The following is a 27534-nucleotide window of genomic DNA, read 5'->3' as shown; positions in this document are numbered from 1 at the left end:
CCTCATTTACCAAATACACATGGTGTATTGAAGAAGACTTGAAATTGAAATCCATTGAATGCTTTCTGAGGAAATAAATCAAGTGAGAAGTAGAGCCATTTTCGCATAGACTTCTATACAATTACACTTTCTTTTTTTTTTAATGATGCAATTAATACAAATAATTGTTATCGCACTTAATAGGCCAACTCTAGTCAGTGCATGTTATCAAGTGAGAGAGTGTGTATTGAAAGTAAGTTGTATTTGGGAAAAAATAAAAAGTAATTTGATATTTTCTTGTAATAAAGAAACTATTGTAGATAAAGTAAATAAATGACCTTGAACAATGAATGTGTCATAAACATTCGCAGAGGACTGAATGTTGAACAATTCAGGAAATGTATTGCATGTTGTTACAGGCCTATATATACATACATCTACAATAACATCATTAACAAGATTACCTTGTGGAAATTGTATATTAGTGAATAGAAATAACTCAAGTCAATCTCAGATTAACCAACATGATGCTAAATTGTAAGTCATTTATAACATTAGGTTAATAATACTGATATTTGGCAGTTTTTCACATTCCATTATTACACTTTCAGTTATTTCAGTAGCTCACTTCTGCATACCCACTACATGTTAAGGCAGACGTGTATATTTCGATTTTCTAGACATGCAGCACTCAACGTTCCTTTGTTTGCAGACAGCAACATTTTAAAAAGCTCTTAGGCTACTTTCATAAAAAGTTAAATAGACAATTGCACACATTTGCCATAACAACAGGAATATATACACAATTCATTCCTATTTAAAAAATATATATAATACTGCAAGGTATCTTTGGATCTTTAGTAATTGCTCGGCAAATTAGGTAAAGGAGATGCATCAACACTATTTTATAATGATACTAATTTAAATAACATTTAAATAAAGTTCTCTATTAAAGAAATCTAATAGATTATTTTATGGAGTTATGCTGTACACAAAGTCTGATTTCTGACACGCTGATTGCTTTTTTAGGTTATCAAAAATCGATAAGAACAAATAACTTTTCTGTTCCCCGACCATTACCCTACTTCCTCAAGGCAAATATCCAATAACAGATTCAAGTTTGATGAAGTTTTTCTCTTGCTTCCCCAGCCAAGACCTCCACATCCGACTTTATATCCTCAGATCTGACTTCTTCTTGTGAGTTCTGAGATGCTGATGTTGACGAAGAGGGAGGAGGGAGGGATGGCTGTTCCATCTTTAGAGAGTAAATGTATATGACGATATCCTGCAAATGGAAAGACATCGAGAAGAATCAGGTTTAGAAAAAGCAAAAACATTGGTGTTGAGTTCTACTTAATGTGGCATTAGTCATGAATATTCAATGGGATCTCAAAATTTTAAATGACATCACTATGTAACACTCCTGCTTCTATTGGCTAGCGCTTAAACAGATTGTAAGTGATAAGCTAAGGGGCAGGACATCTCTAAGTGGTTGACCAATCACAACAGAGCCGGATAGATAACCAATCAGAGCAGACTGGGCTCTGGGGGTGAAAAGAGGTGCTGCAGCACAGGCAGTATGAGAAAAATAAATAAATAAATCAAGTAGAAAATAATTTTAAAAAACATTATCTAAAATAAATGATAGTTTTATTTTAACTACACACTTTGTTACATACTAATTATAGAAGCTGAAGTTCAACTTCCAAAATAAAATGAAAACTGTCACCCTTGCCAAAAGCCAAATCCATGATGACAGCCAAAATCATCAAAATGTAAACAACATTTTCCAAGTGCAGCAGGCATAAAGCTGAATGAACACTGCAGTGAGCTGAAACTCTGGGGGTTTCTGTTTCGGCTCACCTGCTTGTATGCTCGTAAACGGTAGAGTGAACTGTCCCATGAAGTCGTTCCTGGATGTCTTGTCGTAGTCCTCCACCTCAAAGCGAACCAGGGCCAGCTCAGGGGTGTGGATGACAAAATTTAGAGTTTCATTCCACACCGGGTTAAAGCCTGCAGGCAGAGGGCAGCAGAGGAGGGAGTATGACCGACTGGGATGTGACTCATCATATCATCAAAACCATCCATGTTAATACAATATGTTGTTTCTGTTTTCACCATTGTTGTTTATGTGACTTGTCTCTTCTTTGGCCTGGTCCTGTGGCACTCCATAGATCTCCACTCTGACCAGGGGGTCTACTATAGAGCCCTCTTTCTGGTTCACCTTTGGGAGCTGCTGCCCGCTGATCACCTGATAAACACACAAATATTCACATCAGATACTTTGCTGTTCTAGCACAGGAGAACCTTTTGCACTGTGTCTCTCCTGCTTTTCAGTCGTTTTCTGAGAGATTCTGCATCACCTGTCTTACATTAACTTACTGACATTAGAAGTTGCACAATGCAAACACAAATTGACTAAAGACACAGTTTTGAACCTGTATGGATAAGCGCATAGGTGTGTAGCCAGGCCGCTCCTCATATTTCTCCGGACTGAACTGAGTGTTGCCGTCCCTCATGAAGGCAGGCTTCAGGATGTAGCCACAGCCGGCGTTCTGAGCAAACAGCCCGTCGTTCAGATCCATCTCCAGACCTGCTGTCTGGAAGTTCAGAGCCACTGTGGGGAAGAAGGGACATAATGGAATGATCTGTGTTTTGATTTGATTTGCTCGCTCTATCACATGATTTACCAGACTCAGAGTCTAGATAACAAAGTTCTTCCAGTGGAGGCAAAACTTGTAAATTAAATAATAAAAAATACATATGGATATATCTGGAGTAATTAAAGTTAGAATAAGCTTCACATTAACAGGCTACAACATTAAAGTGAAGAAAGCATAAATGCATTTATAACTATTATTAAAAAATAAAGTATATATTCTTTGGAAATTGACCACCCTGCATAATACTTTATTTTACTGTTAATAATTGGTTTGTTTGTGAGACTTTTATTTAAGTGGTACTTAATGTTGATGTGACTTTGGTGCACTTTTAACACTGTATTAAAGGAATACATTTTCCACAAAATGACCAATTCTTCCCTCTGAGGTGCCTTGAATTGTTAAAGAAAACTTTGTTTTTTTCCTGTGTCTCCGAAGAATCCAAAAAATATAGAAAATCCTTGAGGAATTAAAGTGCCTTACACAACTCTTGCTATTTAATCCAAGTCTCATCTATCCAATCTTATGCTCAGCACTTCCCAAACACATAAAAAAAACACACTAAAACCTTACTATATAACACACTTTCACAAAGAGTAAGAATAATTTAAGATAACATCGGGTGAGAAAATGTTATATAAATGATTTTGAGGGGTTGAAGTTTTCCTTTAAGACTGGAAACAGGACATATCAGTGAGTTTAGAGGCAAAGTATCCCCCAACGACCCCCCCCCCACCCCCTCACCTATCTGGCAGCCCACGCTCCACATGTCCTGCGGGTTGTAGTTGGAGGAGTCCGTCCTCCGGCCTGCTGGGTAAATCCTGCTCAGCTGCCGTGTGTGGTACTGCACAAAATCTGTCCCTGAAGAGAGCATAAAATATGTATAACGTATAATAGTAACATCAAGGATATAACATGCACTTAAGCTGTTCCCGGCTGTTCCCTCGTGATGGTGGTACCTGTGTCTTTAGCAAGCCTCTTGGCCTTGGACTCGGAGAATGAGGACATCTCGGAGCACTTGCCGTATGAGCGGGCGTACTCAAAGCCGTGGAAGTGAACACTCTTACAGTAAACCACCAAGTCTGACAGCTCCTTAGACAGTTTGGCCTTGGATTTCTGCAAAATGGGAGAATAAAATTCCAAAAAAAGTCAATGATTAAATCTGAAACCCACCACTTCAAACATCAACAGCATGTATGGTGAGCAGTGGCCACAAGGTTGGAATGTAACCCTGAAAATTAGGCCAGTAATTAAATTATATTTTTAGTTGTCAAATTAAATTGCAACTTATTTAAAAAGTTTAGAATTACATAATAAATACTTATTTATCTGGAATTCCAAATACTAACTAAAACTTAAACAAAATAATTGAAATTGGTCTTGAAAAATATAAATAAACGAATAATTCAAAAATAATTTGTCCTTAAGTTCAACAAAACCCTCAAATCACTCAGTAAGGGCAATGATTACACAATTATGTAGCTATTAGAAACTAAATATATTTCATATATTTATTATATAAATGCTTTTGCTGAATTCCATTATTTTCTAAGTTATTTCAGCATGCATGGGAACAGAGTCCAAACTCTTTAGAAGAGATTCTTTAGAATATTACATAAATTCTTTGGACAACAACACCATTTTTGTGATATCTCAATGTCTGTTGTAACCTCGATTTGACTTGAATTAGAATCACATTTTTCTACAAAACAAAAGAAATAGACATCCTGTAGTTCACATTCCTCATGCAAGTGCAAATCATATCAGTTAAGAATTGTACATAAAGCTGATGATATGTATCAATTTTTTGTTTTGTTTACATTATAAATAATTGCTAAACTGGTCCAGATTGATGGACACCTGTAACTAGGTAATTATCCATTTTGTATGCATTTTTACACAAACTATGATCACGTTTTTTGGTTGCAGTTTTGTTTAGCTGTTGACAAAACGTTCCAACTTTTTTCACACAGTTAAATGTTTCATGTCAGCAGTGGGCAATTTGCTGAGTAATTATTATTTAATTACTGGACTGTTAATGAAATCGTTAAGAGTAGATAAAAAGACAACGCCGCATTAATGTGGCTCAATCAAAGCTTCAAAAAAATCTGGTTAAAACAATTAGGATTCCTTCCATCTCTCATTACCTCTAATTGAATCGTTATTGCCGTTAATCTCTCACTGCCCATGGGGAATGCTGTGGCTGAATTACAATATTTTCAATATCCCACATGGCTATAAAACAAACAACAAGGTTTCCCCACAGCTAAGAAGAAACATATTGCTGTCTCTCATATCTGTCTTCGTTTCCTGGTTCTTTTCACTATCTCCCTTCTTTCTCTTCAGTCTCGCCACTCCGTCTCTTATGTCCAAACCCAGTTTCCTGTCTCTCTCTACAATCAAGCTCCATTCACTCCTGATTTACTATCACTCTTGATACAATTCTCTGTGTACTTCTCATCAACTATCTAACAAAACACTTAGACTTAAAAAGAACAAAGGCTCTTTCTTAGATTCAAAGAGATCAAGACATCAAAGTGCATCAGACTTTATAGAAAATCCATCAAGTATCATACCTTCCCATCGCGGTTCAAAGTCCCAGCTGGTTGTTCCTCTGCAGAAAGGCTCTCAGCTTCATGGTTGGTCATCTCTTCCTCATCGCTAATGTCATCTGTCAGGGTTTCATCGAGACTGCCTTCTGTACCGCTTATTTTCTTGGCTTTCAGCAAAATCTTACCTTTCAGCTCCTGTAAGGAACACCAGGCACAGATTGGTGAGAGCAGTTTGTTTACACACTGTCCTGTATTAGATCCTCGCCTCTTCTTCAATTGCTTTATTATTCTGTCTTTTTTTTAAATAACTGAGTTGATTTCAGAACTTAATCTAATACAGAAAAAAGACCAGTGACAAAACAGCAAAATGACCTTGTGTCACACTCTTAGGTTTATGTCACGGTTTTAGTGTTGTCTGTCTGGTTATGGGTTTTGTAAGTCTTTTCATTCGGTGTTTTGTCTTCCTCCTTAGCCTCATTCCAATACCCCTCCTCGACTCCTCCTTTCCCTCACTCGCGTCCCTTCCTTGCATCTTAGCTCCGCCTCCGTAAGATGCGAGCGAGAGACACGAGGAGGCGACGCGAGGACAGAGGAGTCCTCAGGTATTAATTGGGATGTCCTCGTTCACTCAAACGTCACTTTTAAACGACGTCTGTTAATGATGACATGCGCACAGCTGTATCCCCTCTCATCGGGCTTAACTGAATAACCCTTTAGAACCGGCCCATTTCTGGTTAAATATGTATTTAAATGAAAGAATCTTTCTCTTGTTAGTCAAGGAATTCAATGTCAATTTGGTCCTGCTTTTGTGTTCCGTTTTGGTGTAAAATGTAGCCTATATTTAAATAAAGATATAATTATAGTAATGTGAAAGCCTTTTAGAAATGAATTGCACATAATAATTCCCACGGAGCTGTGAGCACTTATACATTTATGTGACGCTTTTCCACTCATCTTCCAGTTGTCAGTTTTCCCCTGTTGAAATGGACCAGCTGTGAAGGTGGGGGCGGGGCTTTTATACGCGAGTAGTAAAAACACTTCCGCGTAGTCTGCTCGCGTGTATCCTCCCTTTCGTCTCCTCCCGCACCCCTCCTCCCTCACCCTTCCTCGACTCCTGCGTGTGCATTTCAGCTATTGGGACGTCCTTTAAAATGGCGTGTCTTGATCGATTTCCGGGTTGAGTCCCGGAGGAGGGGAAGAGAGGAGTCGAGGAGGGGTATTGGGATAAGGCTCTTGTGTTTTGTCTGGTCCTCCTCCCTGTCGTTAGTTTCCCTGGTGTGTCTGATTGTCTCATTGTGTTCATCTGTTGCCCCTGTGTTTCTCCCTCCCCTGCCCAGCTGTGTCTTGTCCTGTGATTACCCTTCTGTGTATTTAGTCTAGTCTTCCTCCATGTCGGTTCATTGTTTCCCCTCCATGTTATTCAACGGTCTGTGTACCTTGTGCTGCTCGTTTTGTTTTGGATATTTTGGATACTTCCTTTTTTTCCACAGCTTTTATTATTTAATAAAGCTCGCTTTTCGTTAATACTGCTTTTGGGTCTTACCTTTTCCACACACCCTGACAGAATGAACCGACCAACAATGGACCCAGCGGATTTTTATTATTTTGAGTTGGATCTGTTTGATCTGGATTTCTCCCTACAGTGTTATCATGCCGAGTGGAGTGGAACCTCTTCTAGAAGGGACAAAGAGGCTATCCTCAAAAAGGCACAAATGGAGGTGGCCGAAATGCCTTGGTTGAGGAGTTTGTTGCCTGAGTGGCTACAACTTTTCACAAGTTGTCCTGAGGACTTGGCCGAAGCTTCTAACCCTTTCCTGGGATCCGACTACTGTCCTGTTTGAGGTCCACGGAGTCTCCAAAAAGCCTCTAGGAGAAGCAGGACCAGGATTCCAGCCCGTGCTCCAACAGCCATGATCCCGGCTTTAGTTCCGGTTTCCACAGCCATGGATCCATGCACCAGTACCGGCCCGCAGAGCTATGTTTCCTTGCTTGATTACCTGGCCCACACAGCCATGGTCCAGGCCTCTGTTCCGGTTCCAGCGGCTCCAGTTCCAGCCTCAGACCTTTTCTCAGGAACCTGTCTGGCGTTTGGAGGTCCACGGAGCCTCCAAAAGGTCTCTTGAAGATGCAAGGATGCTCCAGTGCCGGCCCCAGCAGCCATGGTTCCGGCCCCAGTTCTGGCCCCAGCAGCCATGGTTCCAGCCTCAGTCCTGGCCCCAGCAGCCATGGTTTCGGCCCCAGCAGCCATGATCCCGACTTCAACTTCGGCTCCAGTGCTGGCTCTCCGGCCGACGCCAGCTCCCTGTGTCCTGTCGGCATACCGGCCGACTCCAGCACCTCGTCTCCTGCTGGCTCTCCAGCCGACGCCAGCTCCCCATGTCCTGTCGGCATACCGGCCGACTCCAACACCTCGTCTCCTCTTGGCTCTCCAGCTGACGCCAGCTCCCCGAGTCCTGTCGGCGTACCGACCGTCTCAAGTCACCTCTCCAGTTCCCTATCAAGTCTCCTCTCAAGTCTCCGCTCGAGTTCCTGCTCGAGTTCCCTCTCAAGTCCCTTCTCAAGTTCCCTCTCAAGTATCCTCTCGAGTTCCCTCTCAAGTCTCCTTACAAGTCAACTCTCAAGTTCCTTCTCGAGTCCCCTCTCAAATCCCCTCTCGAGTCCCCTTTCAAGACATTTCTCAAGTCACCTCTCAAGTCAACTCTCAAGTTCCCTCTCGAGTCCCCTCTCAAGTCCCCTTTCAAGACACTTCTCAAGTCACCTCTCAAGTCAACTCTCAAGTTCCCTATCGAGTCCCCTCTCAAGTCTCCTCTCGAGTTCCCTATCAAGTCACCGCTCGAGTTCCCTCTCAAGTCTCCTCTCGAGTCTCAGTTCAAGTTCCCTCTCGAGATCCCTCTCAAGCCCTCTCTCGAGTCCCCACTCAAGTCCCTACTCAAGTGCAGTTGGAGGTTCCGCTGGGGGTCCTGCCAACTCCATGTCCTGTCCCGTTGGGGGTCCCGCCGACTACTCTTCTGCCGGGGGTCGTGCCAACTCCATGTCCTGTGCTGTTGGAGGTCCCGCCGACTACTCTTTTGCCGGGGATCCTGCCAACTCTATGTCCTGTGCCGTTGGAGGTCCCGCCAACTACTCTCCCGCCGGGGGTCCTGCCAACCCTGTGTCCTGCCCCGTTGGGGGTCCCGCCAACAACTCTTCTGCCGGGGGTCCTGCCAACCCTATGTCCTGTGCCGTTGGAGGTTCCGCTGGGGTTCCTGCCAGCTCCATGTCCTGTCCCGTTGGGGGTCCCGCCGACTACTCTTCTGCAGGGGGTCCTGCCAGCCCTATGTCCTGTTCCGTTGGAGGACCCGCTGAGAGTCCTGCCAATCCTGTGTCTTGTTCCGTTGGAGGTCCCTCCGTCACCTGTCTCGCCAGGGGTCCTGCCAACTCCTGATTTTCTTCTGTGGGGGATCCTGCGGAAGCCTGTCCCTCCGGCTCCGGTTCCTGTCCGGCCGACACCGGGTCCTGCCCGGCCTCCGGAGTTGTCCCGTCAGTGCCTTCCTGCCCGGCCTCCGGAGCTGTCTGGTCTTCGCCCTCGAGCCCGGCTACCTGAGAGCAGCGGTCTTCGCCCTCGAGCCCGGCCCCCTGAGTGTCGCGGTCTTCGTCCTCGGGCTCGGCCCCCTGAGTTCGCCCGTTGTGGTCTTCGTCCCTCCATGGACTCTGCCTTGCCCCCGGGCCGTCCGCCCGATACCCCCACCATGGATTCTGCCTTGCCCACGGGCCGTCCACCCGAGACCCCCACCATGGTCTCTGCCTTTGCCTCTGCCTTGTGTATTTAGTCTAGTCTTCCCCTGTGTTCCATGTCAGTTCATTGTTTCCCCTCCATGTTATTCCACGGTCTGTGTTCCTTGTGGTGCTCATTTGTTTTGGATATTTTGGATACTGCCTTTTTTGCCACAGCTTTTATTATTTAATAAAGCTTGCTTTTCGTTAATACTGCTTTTGGGTCCTACCTTTTTTTCCACACACCCTGACACCTCGAAGACACTCAAAATACGAACAAAAAACATTAACGTCTACAAGATACACAAAAAGACTACAAGAGACACAATAGGAATAATATAGACTAAGCAAGATAACCTTAAAAGAGACAAAATACCAAAAAAAGAGACACATAATCATCCCAGAGAGACACAAACCCACAGAGATTTTAACGGATACAAAGAGACAATAAAAACGGAAATAAATTAGAGGCTAAACAACTATTTAGTCTTTGTGTCTTTCCATTGTCTGAAGGGGGTTGTGGGATCGCTTGCATGTCTTTGCCCACGGGGCACATTGTCTCATAATCCGCCTATAATGTGCTGAATTACTGTTGGAAAGTGGGATAGACCAGCATTATATTGACAGGAAACTAAAATGTCCCAGCATTTAAGTACTTGGTGTCTTCAGTACCCAGACTACTCATGAAGGTGTTCCATATTCCTGCACTTTGCAGTGTCCGAACTAAATGCAGCAATGCATCTCTATTCAGTTGACAATACCCTCACTGGAATACCTCATAGCATTGATTTGCCATTACTTTGAGTTAGCATTGATTGTCCTAAGTGCTGTAATGGAACATTGTTTGGAAGTTCGACAATGGTTATGCTTTTAGGAGGATTGGAAGATGGATAGCATGGCATTGCAACCCAGTCTCATGGCATTTCGTGTTCACCAACACGATTTTTAATCTATTGATTCGTGTTCACCAACACGATTTTCCCCTTTTTTTCGTGTTGCACAGCACGATTTTAAAAGCAATGTATTTCTACTGGTAATGTGTTTCGTGCCTGCAGCACGTCTTTTTCTCCGGTCGGGTCGTGGAAGACCGGAAGCTGTGTGGTTCATAAAAACATGTTCTTACCCAATATCAAGCCACAATTATTGCTTTTATTTTAAATCGTATAATTTCGGACTTTTGTTTCCGTCTGTGAGGAAAATAAATTGGGCTCAGAGCCTCAGAACACTGAAATCTGTATTTTTTAAATCTTTTTTTCTTCTAATTTGTTATTCTTTTCAGCAATAACACACTGTTATTTACTCACCAATAACACACAATTATCCTTGCTTTTATTTATTGGTTTAATTCCATAATCTCGGGCTTTTTTGGCGTCCTTCAGGAACTGAATTTCAAAATAAAAATAACCGGAAACAGACGTAGGCATTTTCGAGCGATTACCCAAGATCCTCAGCTATGGTTTAAGCTCGCTGATTGGATGGTTTAGCCGCAATGCATGCTGGGATTTGGTGTTTATATGATATGAAATCCGGAAAACATTTTTAAAAGAATAAAATAATACTTAATTCCGAGTGTTCTTGCTTTTCTCTTTGAAAGTCATCACATAACGGCATTGTAATACACGGTTCGGCTGCATTACATATCACAGATCTGCCGTAGTTCTTTATTTATAGAGCCCTAATGAGAAGACCTTTGGAAAAACTGGAAGAAATGCCGCCGAAACTGAATACTTAACGTGGATCATAAATATATCAACAATTAAAGAACATCTTCAATTTCTCTTCACACAATACATCTCCTTGCAGTATCAACCTTAATTCGGCTGACTTTTATATTTGATCTAGTTCGTAGATAGGATATATTTACACCATAACGGTGCACAGCTGATATAAAAGGACTTTGATTTTCTTTTAATATAAGAATGTAAATACTGAGTCTGAAATAGTATAGCAATATGCTATAAAATTATGTGAAAACATGAATAAAACTACACATCTTCAGATGTTGTACATACATAAGTGTCCTACACTAATAATACAAAGTTATTATAGCTGTGTGTACCTTGTGTGCACCGCCTAGTGGTTAAAGCACGTTATTTAATTATTGTTTTTATGTGTTATATTTGATTAAAAAAATATTAAGAGTACATACTTTCATAGGGGGAAAGTAGAAGGTCTGTGATAGAAATATAGAATATAAAAAATCAAGAAGATACTGTAAGTGATCTCTACAATAAAACAGTTTAGAGCAGGATGTACAAAGATATTAATAGGAGGAGGTGCAAAACAGAAAAAAGAATTAACCTTTATTTAAACATTAAATAATACTTTAGATTAAGGTCCTCTTTTAAATAAGAAAAAAACTTTGGGGGTATCTACAGATAAATATTAAGCCTGACAAAGTACTTAACGTCTAATATATTGCTTTCCTGCAATGTTAACTATGTTGAAGCACTTATTTTATCTGATATTATACATATGAATAATACTCTTATGTATGTAGATAGTATAAGAAATTTGCAGAATATGACAGTTTAATGGTGGAGGTACAAACACATATTGATAGATGTCTTGTAATGTGCTGTTGAGGAACCTGTGACCCAAGATTTTCATTCATTGCATACACCGTAGTTGTGTATATGATAAGTCAATAACCTTTGAAAATCTTGAAATCTTGAAAGGGATGTGCAAAATACCCATTATACAGTCTTTAATTAACTATTAGTAGAGAATAACGAGTAATGAATATACTTTATTACTCGTTTCCATTCATGTCAATTGCAGATAAATGTTTAGTCTTCTCAAGCACCAACTATCAAATATCTCTCCTGATTGTTGGCACTTGGCAATCAGGTTAACCTCTGAATTGTGGAGTAGAATTACAAAGTAACAATGAGCTGTCACGTGGGTATATATTAATGCTGCGCATTGTGGACACAAGCGATTTTCACCCATTTATTAATGATATGTTTTACATTTGATAACACCAATGTGTTTAATACTGGCAACTTCTAATTGTGGGAAAAACGAAAACGTTCAGTAGAGACGTCCCATGGAACATTTTGCGAAACACAATAGCCAGCATGTGTAGTTCTGGGGGGGGGGGGGGCGTTCGATTCCAGTTTTGGATAGTCTGGCGTGGTTTTGTTCCATTTCATACAGCTGTTTGACGCTCGGCGTAACCTTGGCGCACTGCCACTCCAACATCCAATCCCAGCGCTTGAAGATTAATCACGGGGACTGTAGTCCTAAACGATAGCTGGGGATTTTGGGTAGTGTAGTGTCTTCGGCCATCCTAAACTCCTAGAGGCCTACGTCTGTTTCCGGTTATTTTTATTTTGAAATTCAGTTCCTGACGGACGCCAACAAAGCCAGAGATTATGGAATTAAACCAATAAATAAAAGCAAGGATAATTGTGTGTTATTGGTGAGTAAATAACAGTGTGTTATTTTGAAAAGAATAACAAATTAGAAGGAAAGATTTAAAAATACAGATTTCAGTATTCTGAGGCTCTGAGCCCCATTTATTTTCCTCACAGACGGCAACAAAAGTCCGAAATTATACGATTTAAAATAAAAGCAATAATTGTGGCTTGATATTGAGTAAGAACATGTTTTTATGAACCACACAGCTTCCGGTCTTCCACGACCCGACCGGAGAAAAAGACGTGCTGCAGGCACGAAACACATTACCAGTAGAAATACATTGCTTTTAAAATCGTGCTGTGCAACACGAAAAAAAGGAGAAAATCGTGTTGGTGAACACGAATCAATAGATTAAAAATCGTGTTGGTGAACACGAAATGCCATGAGACTGGGTTGGGCATTGGTACACACTACCATTGATTTGTTTAATGTATCGGAATTGCTAATGGCTGGGTATAGTCTGAAAACGTTTCAGTTCCATCAGTGAAACACTGACCCAGAGCAGAATGTTAACTGAAGACTTTAACGTTATAATAATGGAGATGTTTACACTTAAACTGCAATATGAAACAACAAGACAGCCATGGTAGCATCTCTGAAAGGCTCAATAGGCTAGACGCTAACATGCCAATGCTAACATCCTCACGAACACAGTGTTAACATGTTAGCATGATGTTTAGGATGTTTATTGTTTACCCTTTTAGTTTAGTGTGTTAGCATGCTAACATTTGCTATTAGCACAAAACTCAGTAAAGCTGTGCTAATGGGAATGACATATGTTTGCAGGTATTTAATCACCATTTGGGGTTTGGATTAGCTAGAGTAAACCCTTCATATCTACATAGTCAGCCAGGGTCACAGCCAGGTTCTTTTTTTGTCATAGCAGCCCAAAAAAGACAAACAAAAGGCTGAAAATTGAGAGGGCCTTTCGAGTTTTAATGTTACCTAAATGCCACTTCAGGTTCTAATCCATTTGTAAAGGGAGAGGTGAACTAAACTGCTAGACGCCACTAAACCATATCCACTGCTCCCTTAAATGTGACTAGTGATACTAAATGAAAAGTCATGGGGTCATAAAAGTCTGTCGGACATTTCTCGGGGGACCATGAATGTCTCTATAAAACAAAATGTTATATTGACATTTAGATATGTGTGTGTCATGATAGATTGTAAGTAAAAATGAATCCCAGGGTACCTCCCCCTATGAATTTCTTCAAAAAGAAATACAAAACAATCTGATTCTAACCTGTGGAGACGGAAGCTGTTGAGGGACCTGTCCATTCAGCAGGGTGGTCAGTAGCGTGTCCCCACAGATGACTCTAATGTGTTTGGCCATGACGGTCTGCTGCTCCACACAGCAGTGATTCTCCAGAGACAGAATGACAGGGAAGTCAGATGCCTATCGAACAGGAAAGAGAAGACACAATAATGTCTTTTAAATGTAATCTGTTTTTTTATTTATAGTGTTATTTTATCAGCTCCTGCAATCTCAGTGGTGAAACTACTGTATTGAATTTCCATTTACTGCACGTTTTCACAATCCTCTAGAACAGTTTCTGCATTATATCATTCTAAAGTTGGGTAGGAAAGTTTGAGAAGGATGCAATTCAGAAGAAGAGACACATGAGAAGTTTGTGGTTGTTTTCCATGTACTCTGGTTCAGTCAGCAGGGGTACAGTTGTTCCAGGGTTTAGGAGGGTTTCCAAATCCATGTTTGCTTCACACTTTTATGGGCACAACAGTACTCAACAGTTGGTTTGCTTGGCACCCAAAAACCATTTTCAGTTATTTTAGTTGTGTGCAGCCATGAATAGTTTGAACTTTATTAGTATTTGTTTTTGTGGGAATACACAGAACACACTTCCAACAGTTTTAATAGGAATTTATTTCTTCTGTTCCAATGCAAACTTTTCACAGTGAGGTCTTTAACTAGAAAATGTATTCTCTCTCAAAGAAAAGATTGCTATTGAATTGAATATAAAACTTGACTGGGCTGCATGGCTGAATACTTCTAGGGGTAACTGATGGAATATTATTTTTTACTGTGAAAAACCCTTTAAAATGCTCGCGCTGCTCACCTTGAAGGCGTATTCCTTCAGCGTTGTAATGACGTCTCTAAAAAGGATCTTGGAAGTTAAAGTGTGACCGTGATACACAACGGGTTCCCCGTCACTGCCATCCCAGCAGTCAACCTCCACACACCGGCAGCCTCTCTTCAGGGCCCTACACACACACAGAGACACACACACACACACACACACACACACACACACACACACACACACACACACACACACACACAGAGACACACACACACACACACACACACACACACACACACACACACACACACACACACACACACACACACACACACACACACAAACAGACGTGTATAAGTGTATCTCAGCTTTGTTTAAAGCAAAATAAAATAAAATGACATTTGGACCGGACATCAAACTGACTATACCCTGCTAGCTGACTATTACTAAAACAGTGCAGTGTTGATTGATTCCATATATGAATGAGCTGCTCATTGTCCGAAAAGCTTTAATTAAGTGAGCCTGTGAATTCTATCTATTGCGAATGGGTTGAAATCTAGTAGTTGAAGAAGAAAGGTATTTTAGTCAAAGATGCCAAAAAAGTCAAAGATGCCAAAAAAACAAGATTTGGGGCCTTAAATTGGCGAGGCCCTATTTAGAAAAAATCATAAAAAGACATGAAACATAGTTGTTCGTGAATAAATCATGAACGTGGTAGTGTGGCTGCTATTTAAAAAGCACCCTGTTTTGTCAGAAGGTTGCCTGTCACCCTTTGCTTAACCAAAGGGAGTATTCTCAGTAAGTGAGTAGTGTCTAAAATGGACAAGCTCATGTTGTGTGCTACATGTGTGAATGAACAAGTACATGTGAAAGGGAAACTCTGGAAAATGTCCAAAGCGAATTATCTGGAGTGGATATGAGTGGCTTCCAAGTACATTAAATTCCCTTCTGTAGACTTTCTCGTGATTGTCTAACCTCTGGTTCAATGAAATCCAGTTCTAAGAGTAAACCATGTTGCATGCATGTGCAGCAGCCTCACTGGATGTATGCCTCCAGGCTGCTCTGTCCTCGCAGCTGGTCCTCCAGGAGGTAGGTGTTGTGTGAGGAGGAGATGAAGTAGTGGCTGAGCGGCTGGCTCATGTCCTGGTGAAGCTCCCTCAGCTCAGGTTTAAATATGGAGCCCTCCTGGGAGCACAGGTAGATCTGGAAGCCATCTAAGGACATAGCACCTTGCTTCTTGGCTGCACAAGAGCACAATCCAGGTTTAAATGAACTTACAAACAATATCTAAATATACTCCAAATAAAAGTTGACACAATTTTGTTGCATCAAGAAAACAAGATAACTGACTGGTGACCTCGGGAAGCGGAATGAAAAAAACATATTTGCATTACAATATAATATTACTGAAATGGTTAACCCTATTGCTCATTAAGCATTTTGAAATGAAAAAAAACGGTTTGAGGTCCACCCACCTCATCCATACAATGCTAATATCAACCCTTTATCACCTGCAACCACTCTCTGGAAAAACACTGAGAGTATTAAATATTAATATCCAATAATGCATTTTTCATTTGAATAGCTTATACATGTTGCTAATACTGCATCAATCATTTGTGACTGTATTTTAGGGGCAACTGGCCTACTCTTAAACTCCAGCCTGTCCTCAGAAATCATGTGGGACGTCAACGAAAAACGCTGTTCTGATAGTCACGGCCATCTTTACCTGATTCTGATGGTTCGTAGCGGTTGATCAGCTCCTGGGCATGCTGGGAACTCTTCTCTCCCTCCTGCTGCTCCATGATCAGGAAGTTCTCCAGCTCTTCCAACATCAACTTATCTCCATCTCCAGAGTAGTCCTGGAACACCTTCCACACCTCATCCCGCTGAGTCAGCATCTTGTAGAAATAGACAAACTGCTCGATTTCCAAAGAGCCACTGTCCGACTTGTCTGCCATCTGTGGAAATAAAAAGGCTTTAGTCATTTATTTATTGCACCTACATGTTTTAGATTTTGTTACATGGTGTCTGGGTTTGGAAATCAAAATTCGGATTATTCATTTTCTAATTTTGATTTGAGTAATTGTCTCGCATGTGTTCATGCCTTCAGAACAGGAGAGAAAAGTGTTTGGATCCTTTGCCTGGATAAAAACTGCATCTTTTTCATCTGTTAACAGAAACCTTTGGAAGGTTTCGCTTTTTTTGGTCCAAAAATTGTTTTGTTGAAATACTCATTTTGGCAACATGAAGCTGGAGAGTTAAAAGTACACAAAATATAAAAGCGCTATTGGCACCAATTAAAAACATTTCATGTATCACAGGTAGAGGTGCACTTCAGCCTCTTGGTCAAAGTGAGTCAACACTCAATACTGAATTCAACTCTTTTTTCACAGATGAACTAATAATAATAAATCATAGTAATAATTTACTGGCAAAACTATTTTTCTCACCTTTCGTTAACTCGTAAACACAGGAGGAAAACCGATTTAGACCAGACTCAAAAATATATACCACCAAAAAAAAGCCACCTTTGGGAGGCAAGTTCCAGAAGAAGTAACCTTATCCAAAGAAGTTAGAAAGCTCACCGTGAAGAGATGGAAAGCATGGTCCTCATTCATTTCCACGTTCATCATCTTCAGCAGTTTCCGCACCTCTTTGAAAGTCATCTTACCATCTTTGTTTTTGTCAGCTTTCTTAAACCAGTCCCAGACCCACCTGAGAAGGTGCTAAGGGAAAAGGCCTTACACAAAATAGGATGCAACAACAATTCAAGGGAGCTCTATTAAGAAACCCAATGAAAAAAACTCCAACTTTGTGAGCTAAAAAAAAGATTTGCGGTTGTTTGTTTGGTGTTTTTTTTCTGGCTAATTAAAGGTGGGGTAGGTAATTTTGGAGAAACCAGCTCGATTGCGCTAGAATTTGGAAATACACAGCCGGAAAAAATCTGCCACTTCCTTACAGAGCCCCTCCTCCAACACACATGAATGCGCACATGACCAATGAGGGCACGAGATAAGTTTGTGCACAGATGGAAGGCTGACAGGCAGGTAGGCCATCCAGTTATTTTAGCTGGGCCGGCTAAAATGATTGGTCGTGCTTTTTACAGCACTACGGCTTCCACAGATGACATTTTTTGATGGATTTTTTGTCAAAGCACTTAAGATATTCATTGCTATCGAGATGTTAAGAGTATTCCATGGAATATAACAAAAAGTGTATCTCGAGCCGGTTTCTCAAACTTACCTACCCCACCTTTAACATTAGAAAAAAAAGAATGGGTATGGGCAATGTATGGGTCTAGCAAGACTTCTTTTGCCTTGTTCAGAGAAGACAGCCAGTGTTGGGCACCACATAACACCAGAATAAACTGTTAATGATCATTTCTTTTATATTATACCAAACAAAGTAATCCAGTGAAAGGATACTGGTCCAGCCTCTCCTTCTCATCCATGTTTTGAGCCTTGTGGATCAGCTTGCGCACCCCCTGGATCCAGGCCTTAGCTTCCTCTGGCGTCTCAGCCACAAGGTCCAGGTTGCCTTGGCGACCGTGAAACACCAAGGTGAAGCAGAGGTCAGCAGGGAACTCCTCGGCAGTACTCAGCAGGACCTCCGACTGGTGGCCCTCACGCACTGCCTCCATCTCTGTGACTGAGACTGAGACATGGGGAAGGTTCAGTGTTTCGAGGATTACACTATTTCTATTGCCTAATTTGCATTGCTCATGCTTATACCCAATAACAGATCTCAGATTAAATCTAAAAGGTATATTTGTAGTGATTTATTGTATTTTGTATTTCCACATATCTGTCATAATAACTTTGTATTCTTGGTCAGGAACCATTGTTGTTAGGGACTTTAAGTTCTGTATATATTGAGCTACGTCACAGTTGGAGTTAACTTTAACGGGACCCCTAGGCAAATACAATTGTTTGTGGCTTCCTCATAACCCAAACAATACATGGCAGCTCCATTGCTATCACAAATGCCTAGAAACAAACACGGCCTGACCCAACGCTTATGTTGATTAAGCACTTAAATAAGATTAGAACACAGGGTTTCTCTACAAGGGACACACGATTGAGTATTATAGGACCCATTATGGGTGATATTGTACTTTAGAGATGAAAATTAATAAATGTTTTCGCCATAGCCAAGTGGGGCCCCTGGACGGCCCAAAGAAACAACTTTCCTGTTAGTACTGTATGCTTAATATGTAGCTGAACCCTGAAGCATGGCTCTGTCTTTAGTGAACAACATGTGCCTACCTGCATGTCTTACACTTTGTATTTAACATGCTTGTTTAATTAGCACAAAGGCTAATACTGCCCTGTTGCACCTCCCATCATGGAGCTTTATAAAAAGGGTCATGGCTCATATCAAAACCGGCCGTCAACCCACACTGATCACCCTCCAATTAAAAGGGTCTATTAGCTGTCAACCCCACTTTTGACACAGTAAACTAGGCTAAGCTAATCTATGAAACTGCTAGCTTCAAATACTGTACAGACTTGGGGGTGATCTGTATATCTAACTTTCTGCAAAACAACTTCCCTCGCTTGTCTTTCTCACTAATCACCTGGCCAAAATCAGTAATCAGCACACCTACCTATCAATCAAGTTAGCTCCTTCTCTACTGAATCCTGCTCCAATACCAAGTATCTGCTGGATTGTTGCCATACATGGAAACCCTGCCAGTCCCTCTAACTCCTCCAGCCAGCTTGCCAGCTTAACCCCCGGACCCCCTTTTCCCCTACAGCAACTTACGTAAGCGTGCTAATAAAGAACATCCCTTTCCCCCACTTGCTTGTCCCTGTATTTTGGTACAGCCACTGTAGCCCTTTAAGACTTGGAGAAATTATAGGACCGTGAGGTTGAGTTCCAGATTTTTCAATAGAAAAAAGTGTTTGTGTTCTGTATTTAACATGTCATTTGACCCTCACATTTCCTGGAACCCAATGCATTATAATGTGGACTTTTTATTCAGAGACTGGCTGGATCATATGAATAAAACAACAGTTAATATTTCAGTACATAATGCATGCTAACATGTGCACATGTTGAAGCACTCACAGGTGGAGTGGCCCATCCCTGCCCATCTGGACTTGTACCAGATAGTCATGCCGTCCTCCAGGAGGCGGAAATGTCGCTGCTTCTTCCATGAACGTGACTTTATTTTTCTCAGAGTCGACCCTGCCATCATCAACTTAATATGTGGGTCATCCTGGATGCCTGCACAGTCATGTAAAAAGTCAAAGGTAAGGATCATGTCACAACTCAGGTACTGTACTGTCATACGGGATTCAGTTAGGATAAATAAAACTGAGCTTCTTAATACTTCTTAATAGCACATAAACCTTCAAACAGATTTTCAAAATCATCACCATTTTTCGATCATCAGCCAAAGTGAATAACATTTACTTACGTGAACCTTCAGGATCCATTGCTATTCTTGAATCATGTCAATGGAAATGTGCTGCTAAAGAGAAACAGATGTCGGTGAATTATTCCAAAGCTTTTCTCTGTTTCCAAACAATGTGGATTTTGTAAAAGCTCTAAAAGCTGTTAATTCAACTGTTTCATATACTATCTCAGTACAAACAATTACAGCATAATACTAATCTCCAACGAGGGTTTGCTGAGCACACTTTCAGCAACACCCTGATTCAGAATGATAAAGTGTCTCACAAAACTACTATCAGTAAAACAATGTATTTATGTAGCATCTTTTATGCAAGAAATGCAGAACAAAATGCTTTAAAATAAGGGAAAGTAGACATGTTTTGAACACTAAAGCAGGTATAGAACACCACAATTAAGTGAAAATCAAACATACTTAAAAATTAAAGAAGAATGAAAAGAAAAAAGATGGGGGAAAAACGATTAAAACTATTGAATGATACAAATAATAAAATCAGTAACCATTTGCAGTATGCCCATTACGTCTTTAAAAACTGCAGCAGCGTCAAACGGTCTCCATTATCTTCTACTCTCTTCCATGTTCTGTTTTTTTTTCCACATAAATAATTGATTTTTAAGACATAAACTTTTGTTTTGAGTCCACTTGACAATGTTTCTGTTCCGCTGAATTGCCAGCTCCAGGTCTGCTTAAAGGTGGGGTATGTCATTTTGGAGAAACCAGCTCGAGTGCCATAGGTGGATTTTGCGGGGGGGCTGGGGGGGCATTGCCCCCCCTGGTGGCTGAAATTTGTTATAGCATTACTAAGTCTAAAACTGTTCCGATACAAATACTTCGTATATATAAATATTTGAATAGATTTAATAAAATGATTGTTACAATACCAATCTGAATAATATCATGTTTTGTTTGAAATAATTTCATTTTTGAGCAGTCGCATGTTGTGCTGTGTGTGTGTGTGACGTGTGAGGTTAAGGACAAAAGTTCCCTCGCTTTTTTTTGTATCCAAGTGATTCAGCTATTTTATTAGCAGTAATGGATATTCGGCGATTTTTAAAACGTCCAATTTCGTCTTCAGCTTCAACAACAGAAGAGCCACCGACTGAGCCTAACTTTACCAACCAGCAGCCGTCACAATGTCAAGTGGCAGACACGCAAACGAGCAGCTCTGGATTAGCTAACGTTAGCCCCACAGCGGAGAGCTCTGGATTAGCAGGACCAGCTAACATTAACCCCACAGCAGGGTGACCACCGGCACCGGGGCCGTCAGTGGGTCATGATGATCTTGGGGAAAAACACAGCTGTCCTAAGCAGCCTACTTTATCCGATTTCCCCTAAAAAATGTTTGGGAAAACGAAACGATCATTTTCAGTACGAATTGATGCCGTCTTCTGTTTTTCATGCCGCCACTTCCAGACTGACAGCGGTGTGGAGGATTCATTTAGAAAGGGCCTGAGTGACTGGAAAAAACTAAGCAGCAAACTGGAAAAACATGCACAATCCCAGGCCCATCTGAACTGCATGGTTAAATGGGATAACTATAAAGTGACTGCATCTTCTGGATCTATTGCAGCGAAACTTTCCCGAAGCCACGAAGATTCTGTTGAGAAGAACAGATCTTATTTGTGCAAAATTGTTGATATTGTAAGGCTGTTGTCCAAACTCGGATTGCCTTTTCGTGGGCATCGGGAGGGAAGCGAGTCAGAGTCGCGTGGGAATTTTCTTGAGGTTTGTGGCTTTTTCTCCAAGTATGATTCCGCTTTTAAAAACATGCAGTCCAACTATTTCAATGCTACTAGCCCGGATTTCCAGAACGAAGTCATTGACATAGGTGCTAACTTAGTTCGTGCAGAAATTGTAGAGAAAGTGCAGGATACTGGATTTTTTTCTATAATTGCAGATGAGGCCAGGTCTTGCAAAACGGAACAATTATCAGTGTGTATCAGATATGCAGAGCAGCTTGAAATCAAGGAGCGTTTTTTGTGTTTTATTGATTGCTCAGCATCTCGCAACGCGGCTGGGATTGTGGAAGCAATAAACAAAGGACTTGAGATGTGTGGACTGAAACATATCCCAATTGTTGCCCAGAGTTACGATAGTGCCTCCGTCATGTCTGGTCACGTTTCTGGTGTGCAGCAGCGCATCAAAGAGACCCACCCATACGCAGTGTACGTGCACTGCATGGCACACAAACTAAATCTGGTGCTTGTGGAGTGTTGTGCTGTCAACCGCAGCGTGAAAACATTCCTGAACGTCATTGACAAACTCTACTCTGTATTTGCAGAGCCGTCAAACCATCATCGATTCATTGAAATGCAGAAATCACTGAATCTGAAACAAACTGAAATAATACAGCCAAGTGAGACAAGATGGGCGAACAAGTGGCGATCTGTGAATTCCGTTAAAACTCACTACTCTTCAATTACAGGGTGACTGAGAGAAATGAGTGACGAGGGAGACAAGTGGTCTGTGGAGGCCAGTGGCCTTTATGCCCACATGGCCAGAATGTCTTTCATTACATGTGTTATTGTATTTGAAGACATACTGCGTGTGATTCATGCTACGCACAAGGCCCTACAGTCCTCCAGCTGCACACTCTCCGAAGCTGCAGTGCTTACCGACAACCTGAAGGCGCACTTCAAATCTCAGAGACAAGCAGCTACGTGGAGCAATATGTGGGGATCAGTGAAACAGTTCTGCCGGGACAACAACGTGCCAGTACCTGGGGATGCAGATGTTGAGTGTCAGACTCCGGGTCCCCTTGCACCCAAGAGAAAACGGGTTACAAAACCCCCAACCTCCCTCGACAGTTTCCTGGTTACAATTACTTTGGGCCAAAGAGAAACTGATGAAAGTGGCGCACAAATGTCACAGAGTGATACAGCTGGATTTCAGCAGCACCTCTATCTCCCTGTGCTGGACACCCTCATCAACGAACTAGACATACGATTCACGGGAGAGTCCATAGAGCTGGCACGAGCATGTGGAGCAGTGTTTAAATGTGAGAAAAAAGGAATTGAACCTCTCGTACAAAAAATACGCACAGCTGCTCAAAATTCACCCTCTCCTTCTTGGAGCAGAGATGGACCTTGTTAAAGCCTCTGCTGTCGCACCTGTTGCACTTGAGCATCTCCGAAAGACTGTTAAAAAGGAGAGCTATCCAAATCTATACAAGATGCTCCAGTTGGCACTGACTCTGCCTATCGGATCTGCCACCTCTGAGAGAAGTTTTTCTGCAATGAGGAGAATTCGGAACTGGCTGCGGTCAACGATGGGAGGAACAAGATTTTTCTCACTTGCGGTTCTTCACATTGAGGACGACATAACCGCACAGCTGTCACCTGAGGGGATAGTGGACGTATATGCGGAACGTAAAAAACGGCGTCTACTTCTGAACTAAGGTTGGACACCAAGGGATATAGTAGTTATCAAATAAGTATAAGATATGCACAGTTTTGATATGTTTTTTACAGTTATGTAATGCACTATTGTTGGGGGGAGAGACCGCCCCTTCTATATGAGTGTGTGTGTACGGCGGGCATGAGGCGTGCATGACGGGACGAGTTGTGTTCGTATGTTGAAAAGTCATACTCAGTGCGGTGAGCGATGGCTTTATTGCTACTGTATCCGTAGCACCCCACGCAATAGTTGGGACTGTGTACTGAGTGACGTCAGTAAAAAAGGTTTGCCCCCCCAAGCGCAAATGTCAAACTCCGCCTATGTCGAGTGCGCTTGAATTTGAAACAATGCAGACGAAAAAAATCTCCCTCTTCCTTCAGACTTCCTTACAGAGCCCCTCCTCCAACACACACGAACGCACACATGACCAATGAGGGCACGAGATAAATTTGTGCACAAGATGGAAGGCTGACAGGCAGGTAGGCCATCCAGTTATTTTAGCCGGGCCAGCTAAAATGATTGGTCGTGCTTTTTACAGCGCCACGGCTTCCACAGATGACATTTTTTTATGTATGTATTGTCAAAGCATTTAATGTATTCATTGCTATCCGGATGTTTAGAGCATTCCATGGAATATAACAAAAAGTGTTTTTGAAATAAATTACATACCCCACCTTTAACATGACCTCCTCTTGAGAAAGAATATATACTGGCACAATGTCCAATGATATTGTACAGTAAAGGCTGTAAATGCCAAGGTATGAGAAGGGCGAGTCAGCATTTAGGTCTTAATCCACTCACAATCAATCTTTACTCATTACACTGAGAGGCTGGAGCATGGCAAGTCCTGCAGTCTGTGTGCTGACAAAGAAAAAGACACATTCAGCATTCTGTGCTCACCTCAGATTTATCTAATAAAATCAATAGAAGACAGATTTTTTTACATTTTGATTTACCTGCACGTGATTGAATTGCAATAACCTTCTAATTGTGGACTTTTATTTTTGATATATGACAACATGCTACAAGAATATACCACAAAAAAAGTGAGCTTTCATGTTTCATACACAAGAGTAACGTCAAACTTGTTTGGCCATGTTGACCGCGTGGCCCTATAGGGACAGTGATGTTGTTGTTTGTACCAGACTGTATATCAACCACAGGATTAACCACAATTACATTTGTTTCAGACATTCATGGTTCCCCGAGGTTATATCATAATAACTTGGGTGCTGCTCTGACTGTAATTGAATGCATCATGAAGTTCATGTTTCTGTTTTGACAAAAAAAGCCCAACAACTCCGATAATGGATGGATTGCCATTGAATGGGGTACATCCATTAATCCGCAGATGCTCTGGTTCAAAATGAGACCAACAATTATGAATCACAACAACATCCCAAAGCAAACAGTTGTAAAGTGTAAATATAAATGTAGAAGGCTGATGGGACTTCCAAAGCGTTGTGGAGATAACATTTGTGTATTGGATAAAATGTCCGATACACAAAGCCTTATCAAAATGTGAGCATGCTTTTAAGACACTTAGAGTGGCATGATTCCAAAAACCTTCTTCAATGCAAGTTCATCGATTCTTCTTTACCTTGGTGGGCCAAAATATGATGAAAACCTAAAGCAATATGTGGGCCAGATAAAAGTGTGCAAGGGAGTAACTTCAAAGGAACTACTCTGCTTAGACTGAGTTACAAGACCATTTGTTTCACGAAGAAACAAATAAGGCAAATGTGCTGCTTATCAGTGAAAGTGGATACACGCCTGCTATCTCTGTTGTTCGCTGATAAATGTGGATAAAAGACTTCCGGAAAGGGAAGGTTTTCTAGAAGTCTGTATATCTGTATTCCTGTCAGACAGCTATCCTTTCCTTTCATTGTCTCCTGAAACAACAAGATCTAACCTTCGGCCCTGAGTATTTCTAAATCCCCTGTGCCAGCCCTCCCTGGCAAGTTTAAATGAAATGAAACTGAGTCCTCCCAACAGCATGACTGACATGAACCAAGGAATGCTTTCACAGTTGTTTCACAATTTAATATCACACTCTTACTGCAAAAACAGACTGACCATGAAAGCGAGAGTTATTTTCCAAAGCTATTTGCTCCATGAGCTGTGAGCTTTTATGGGTTTTGCTTTCACTGCAGAGCCGCGTCTAAGACTTTTTTCTTTCACATCCAAGTTTTTCTGATCCTACTCTCAAAAGATCAACAAGCCCTCCTTCATGCATAACAAGCAGACTTCTAAGCTGCAATTAGGTCACGTTATGTTTTATTTTTGGGGCCATGCGGCCTGAGGCCAGATGAGTCACACAAGGCCACTTCTTCAGACTGACCACACACAAACACACAAAGACATGACTAATGTGCATACAGACAGGTTGGAAAGTGGGAATGCACAGCTCAGTCATGAGGACCAACAGCTTGGTACTTTTATCTTGTGCGCTTCTACTTCAAATCTGTTTCCTTCATCACAGGAATTTTTCATTTCCTCTGTAGAGTGAGGATCTGTGTCCTCATTTACTGCGTTTTTCCTGCACGCAATTATGTGAAGAATTCAACAAATAAGTCAGGCGGCACTGCAAGCCCTCTAAAATCCATATATAACTCCAAACTGCAAGGGGAGGGAGGATAATGCACAGTTAATTAGAACCAGAGGCAGAAATATGAGACAGAAAAGCATCCCTTCAGCACAGCCTGTCTGCAACTGCAGCTAAAAAAAGAAGGACTGAGTCACATAAACTACAACTAGCTTTTGATTAATAGGGATACAGATTTATACGTACCAAAAGTACAGACCTCACAGGGGTTACTGTGAGTCCAGAGGTGGGTCCTCTTCAGGAGACAGCTGTCCCAGGGAGGTCCTCAGATACTGAGGGGTAGGACCCTGGATGGCTGGATAAATATAGGGGTGTGTGTACGTCACACTGGCTCCGCACACTGAGATCCAGACAGTCCAGGGACTGTTAGCTGAGCTTAGGGTCTTAAAGACTGGGAGTGTCTGAAGGGAAATCTGGCTCTGCCTCCTCTCTCCTCCCTCTGACTGCTTCCTCCAGGAAACCTGATTCCCTAGTCGCTGCTGCCGCACACTGGTACGCTCTGCTCCCCCCCCCCCCCACTTCCTTCCTTCCCTGCCACTCCCTCACTCTGCCATCCGCTGACCCCTCTCTGCATCTGGTAAAGGGTCACTCCCCCCTGTTTGCTCCTTTTCACTCTGTCTGTCTTTCTCCCTCATCCTCCAGCTGATAGTTGATGCTCCGCTAAGGGACTCTGTATCAGCTCTGATAACGGCTCACACAACCCTGGGAAAAAGGTCTGCTGTGTCAGGGAAAGAAGCCAAGTCATAGAACAATGAGAAATAAGCTATACTCTGTTGTAAATGATAAAGACTCTTAACATTTGATATCAAAAGATTGCGTCTGAGCAGAGGCTGATAAAGGGCTACACCGAACAACTTGGCAGTATGCCATTCTGCAGAGAAGACACCTTGTTGTTCATTAGTGGAATGTAATGTACTTTTGATGTATATGTACTTTACTTTACTATTTACATCTCAGAATTTCTTTTGACAGAATGAGTTACTTTGCTTTTTTTTTCATTAATACACAATACAAATCAACTTGCATATTATGATTTATCCCCATATTTGCCACAAGCAAAACATTAACATGCCTAGATTATAATTCAGAAATAAAACATATATGAAATGACTTGCATAATTGTTCATTTAACTTGTTGTAGGCTACTTTAAGTATATTTTTGATGTGACTATTCTTTACTGGAGTAAGATTTTGAGTGCAGGACCTGTACTTGTAATGGAGTATTTTACAATGTGGTATTGTTACCCAAGCAAAAGATCTGAATACTTATTTCCCCCCTGTGATAGACAACTGTTTAGATGTGTTTTTTTATTACAGTGTTCACTTTAAACTATACATCTCTACTGTCTGACGTGCATTTGAAAATGCATTGGTTATAGTTTAAATCTGTTTTAAGAGGCAAATAAATGGGAATTTCAGTGGGTGCGGATGTGGACGTCTGAATCCAAAATAGCAACATAAAAAGGAAAACATCACTTTTCCCATTATCCAGCTAATGCATTGTTTCATTTGAAAGGTCCTTATAATGGCTTAAGCCAATGTAGCTCTTCCCACATATAGGGAAAACGAACCAAAAAGCACCTGATACTTAGGATACTTTGGAGCATCTCCCCTGGGGAAATGGAACTGCTCACAAATGGAAGGCTCTAGCAATGGAAGCTGCCCATCTCATCTCATGGGGCCTGCTAATGTACTTGTGAAA

General features: G+C 41.5%; 2 protein-coding genes across 8 annotated transcripts in view; one reads left to right on the top strand and one right to left on the bottom strand.

Annotated features, from left to right (window-relative positions):
• Positions 1–27534, top strand: part of LOC307028815 (uncharacterized protein) — a 226970-nt gene that overhangs the window by 191837 nt on the left and 7599 nt on the right. The window lies entirely within an intron of this gene.
• LOC307028672 (1-phosphatidylinositol 4,5-bisphosphate phosphodiesterase delta-4-like) lies at positions 511–26255 on the bottom strand. Of its 7 annotated transcripts, none has more exons than XM_079663898.1 (17): positions 26019–26255; positions 24029–24088; positions 19835–19885; positions 19483–19641; positions 17838–18066; positions 16998–17127; positions 16139–16370; positions 15449–15650; positions 14446–14590; positions 13614–13766; positions 5216–5386; positions 3599–3755; positions 3384–3500; positions 2418–2596; positions 2098–2230; positions 1843–1992; positions 511–1264 (listed from the first exon to the last, which is right to left on the bottom strand). In XM_079663898.1, exons 3-17 carry the CDS (start codon positions 19851–19853, stop codon positions 1158–1160), a joined length of 2283 nt encoding a protein of 760 aa, XP_079520024.1. In that variant the 5' UTR covers positions 19854–19885; positions 24029–24088; positions 26019–26255; the 3' UTR covers positions 511–1157. The 7 variants fall into 7 exon arrangements, with proteins under 7 accessions (XP_079520024.1, XP_079520023.1, XP_079520021.1 ...); XM_079663897.1 differs by having other exon boundaries at positions 19835–19888; positions 26019–26254; XM_079663895.1 differs by lacking the exon at positions 24029–24088 and having other exon boundaries at positions 19835–19888; positions 26019–26254.

Source organism: Notothenia rossii (assembly GCF_949606895.1).
Source record: "Notothenia rossii genome assembly, chromosome: 2".
NCBI classification, from domain to species: domain Eukaryota; kingdom Metazoa; phylum Chordata; class Actinopteri; order Perciformes; family Nototheniidae; genus Notothenia; species Notothenia rossii.
Note: the sequence above shows the minus strand (reverse complement) of the source record. Positions and strands in the feature narration are given on the sequence as shown.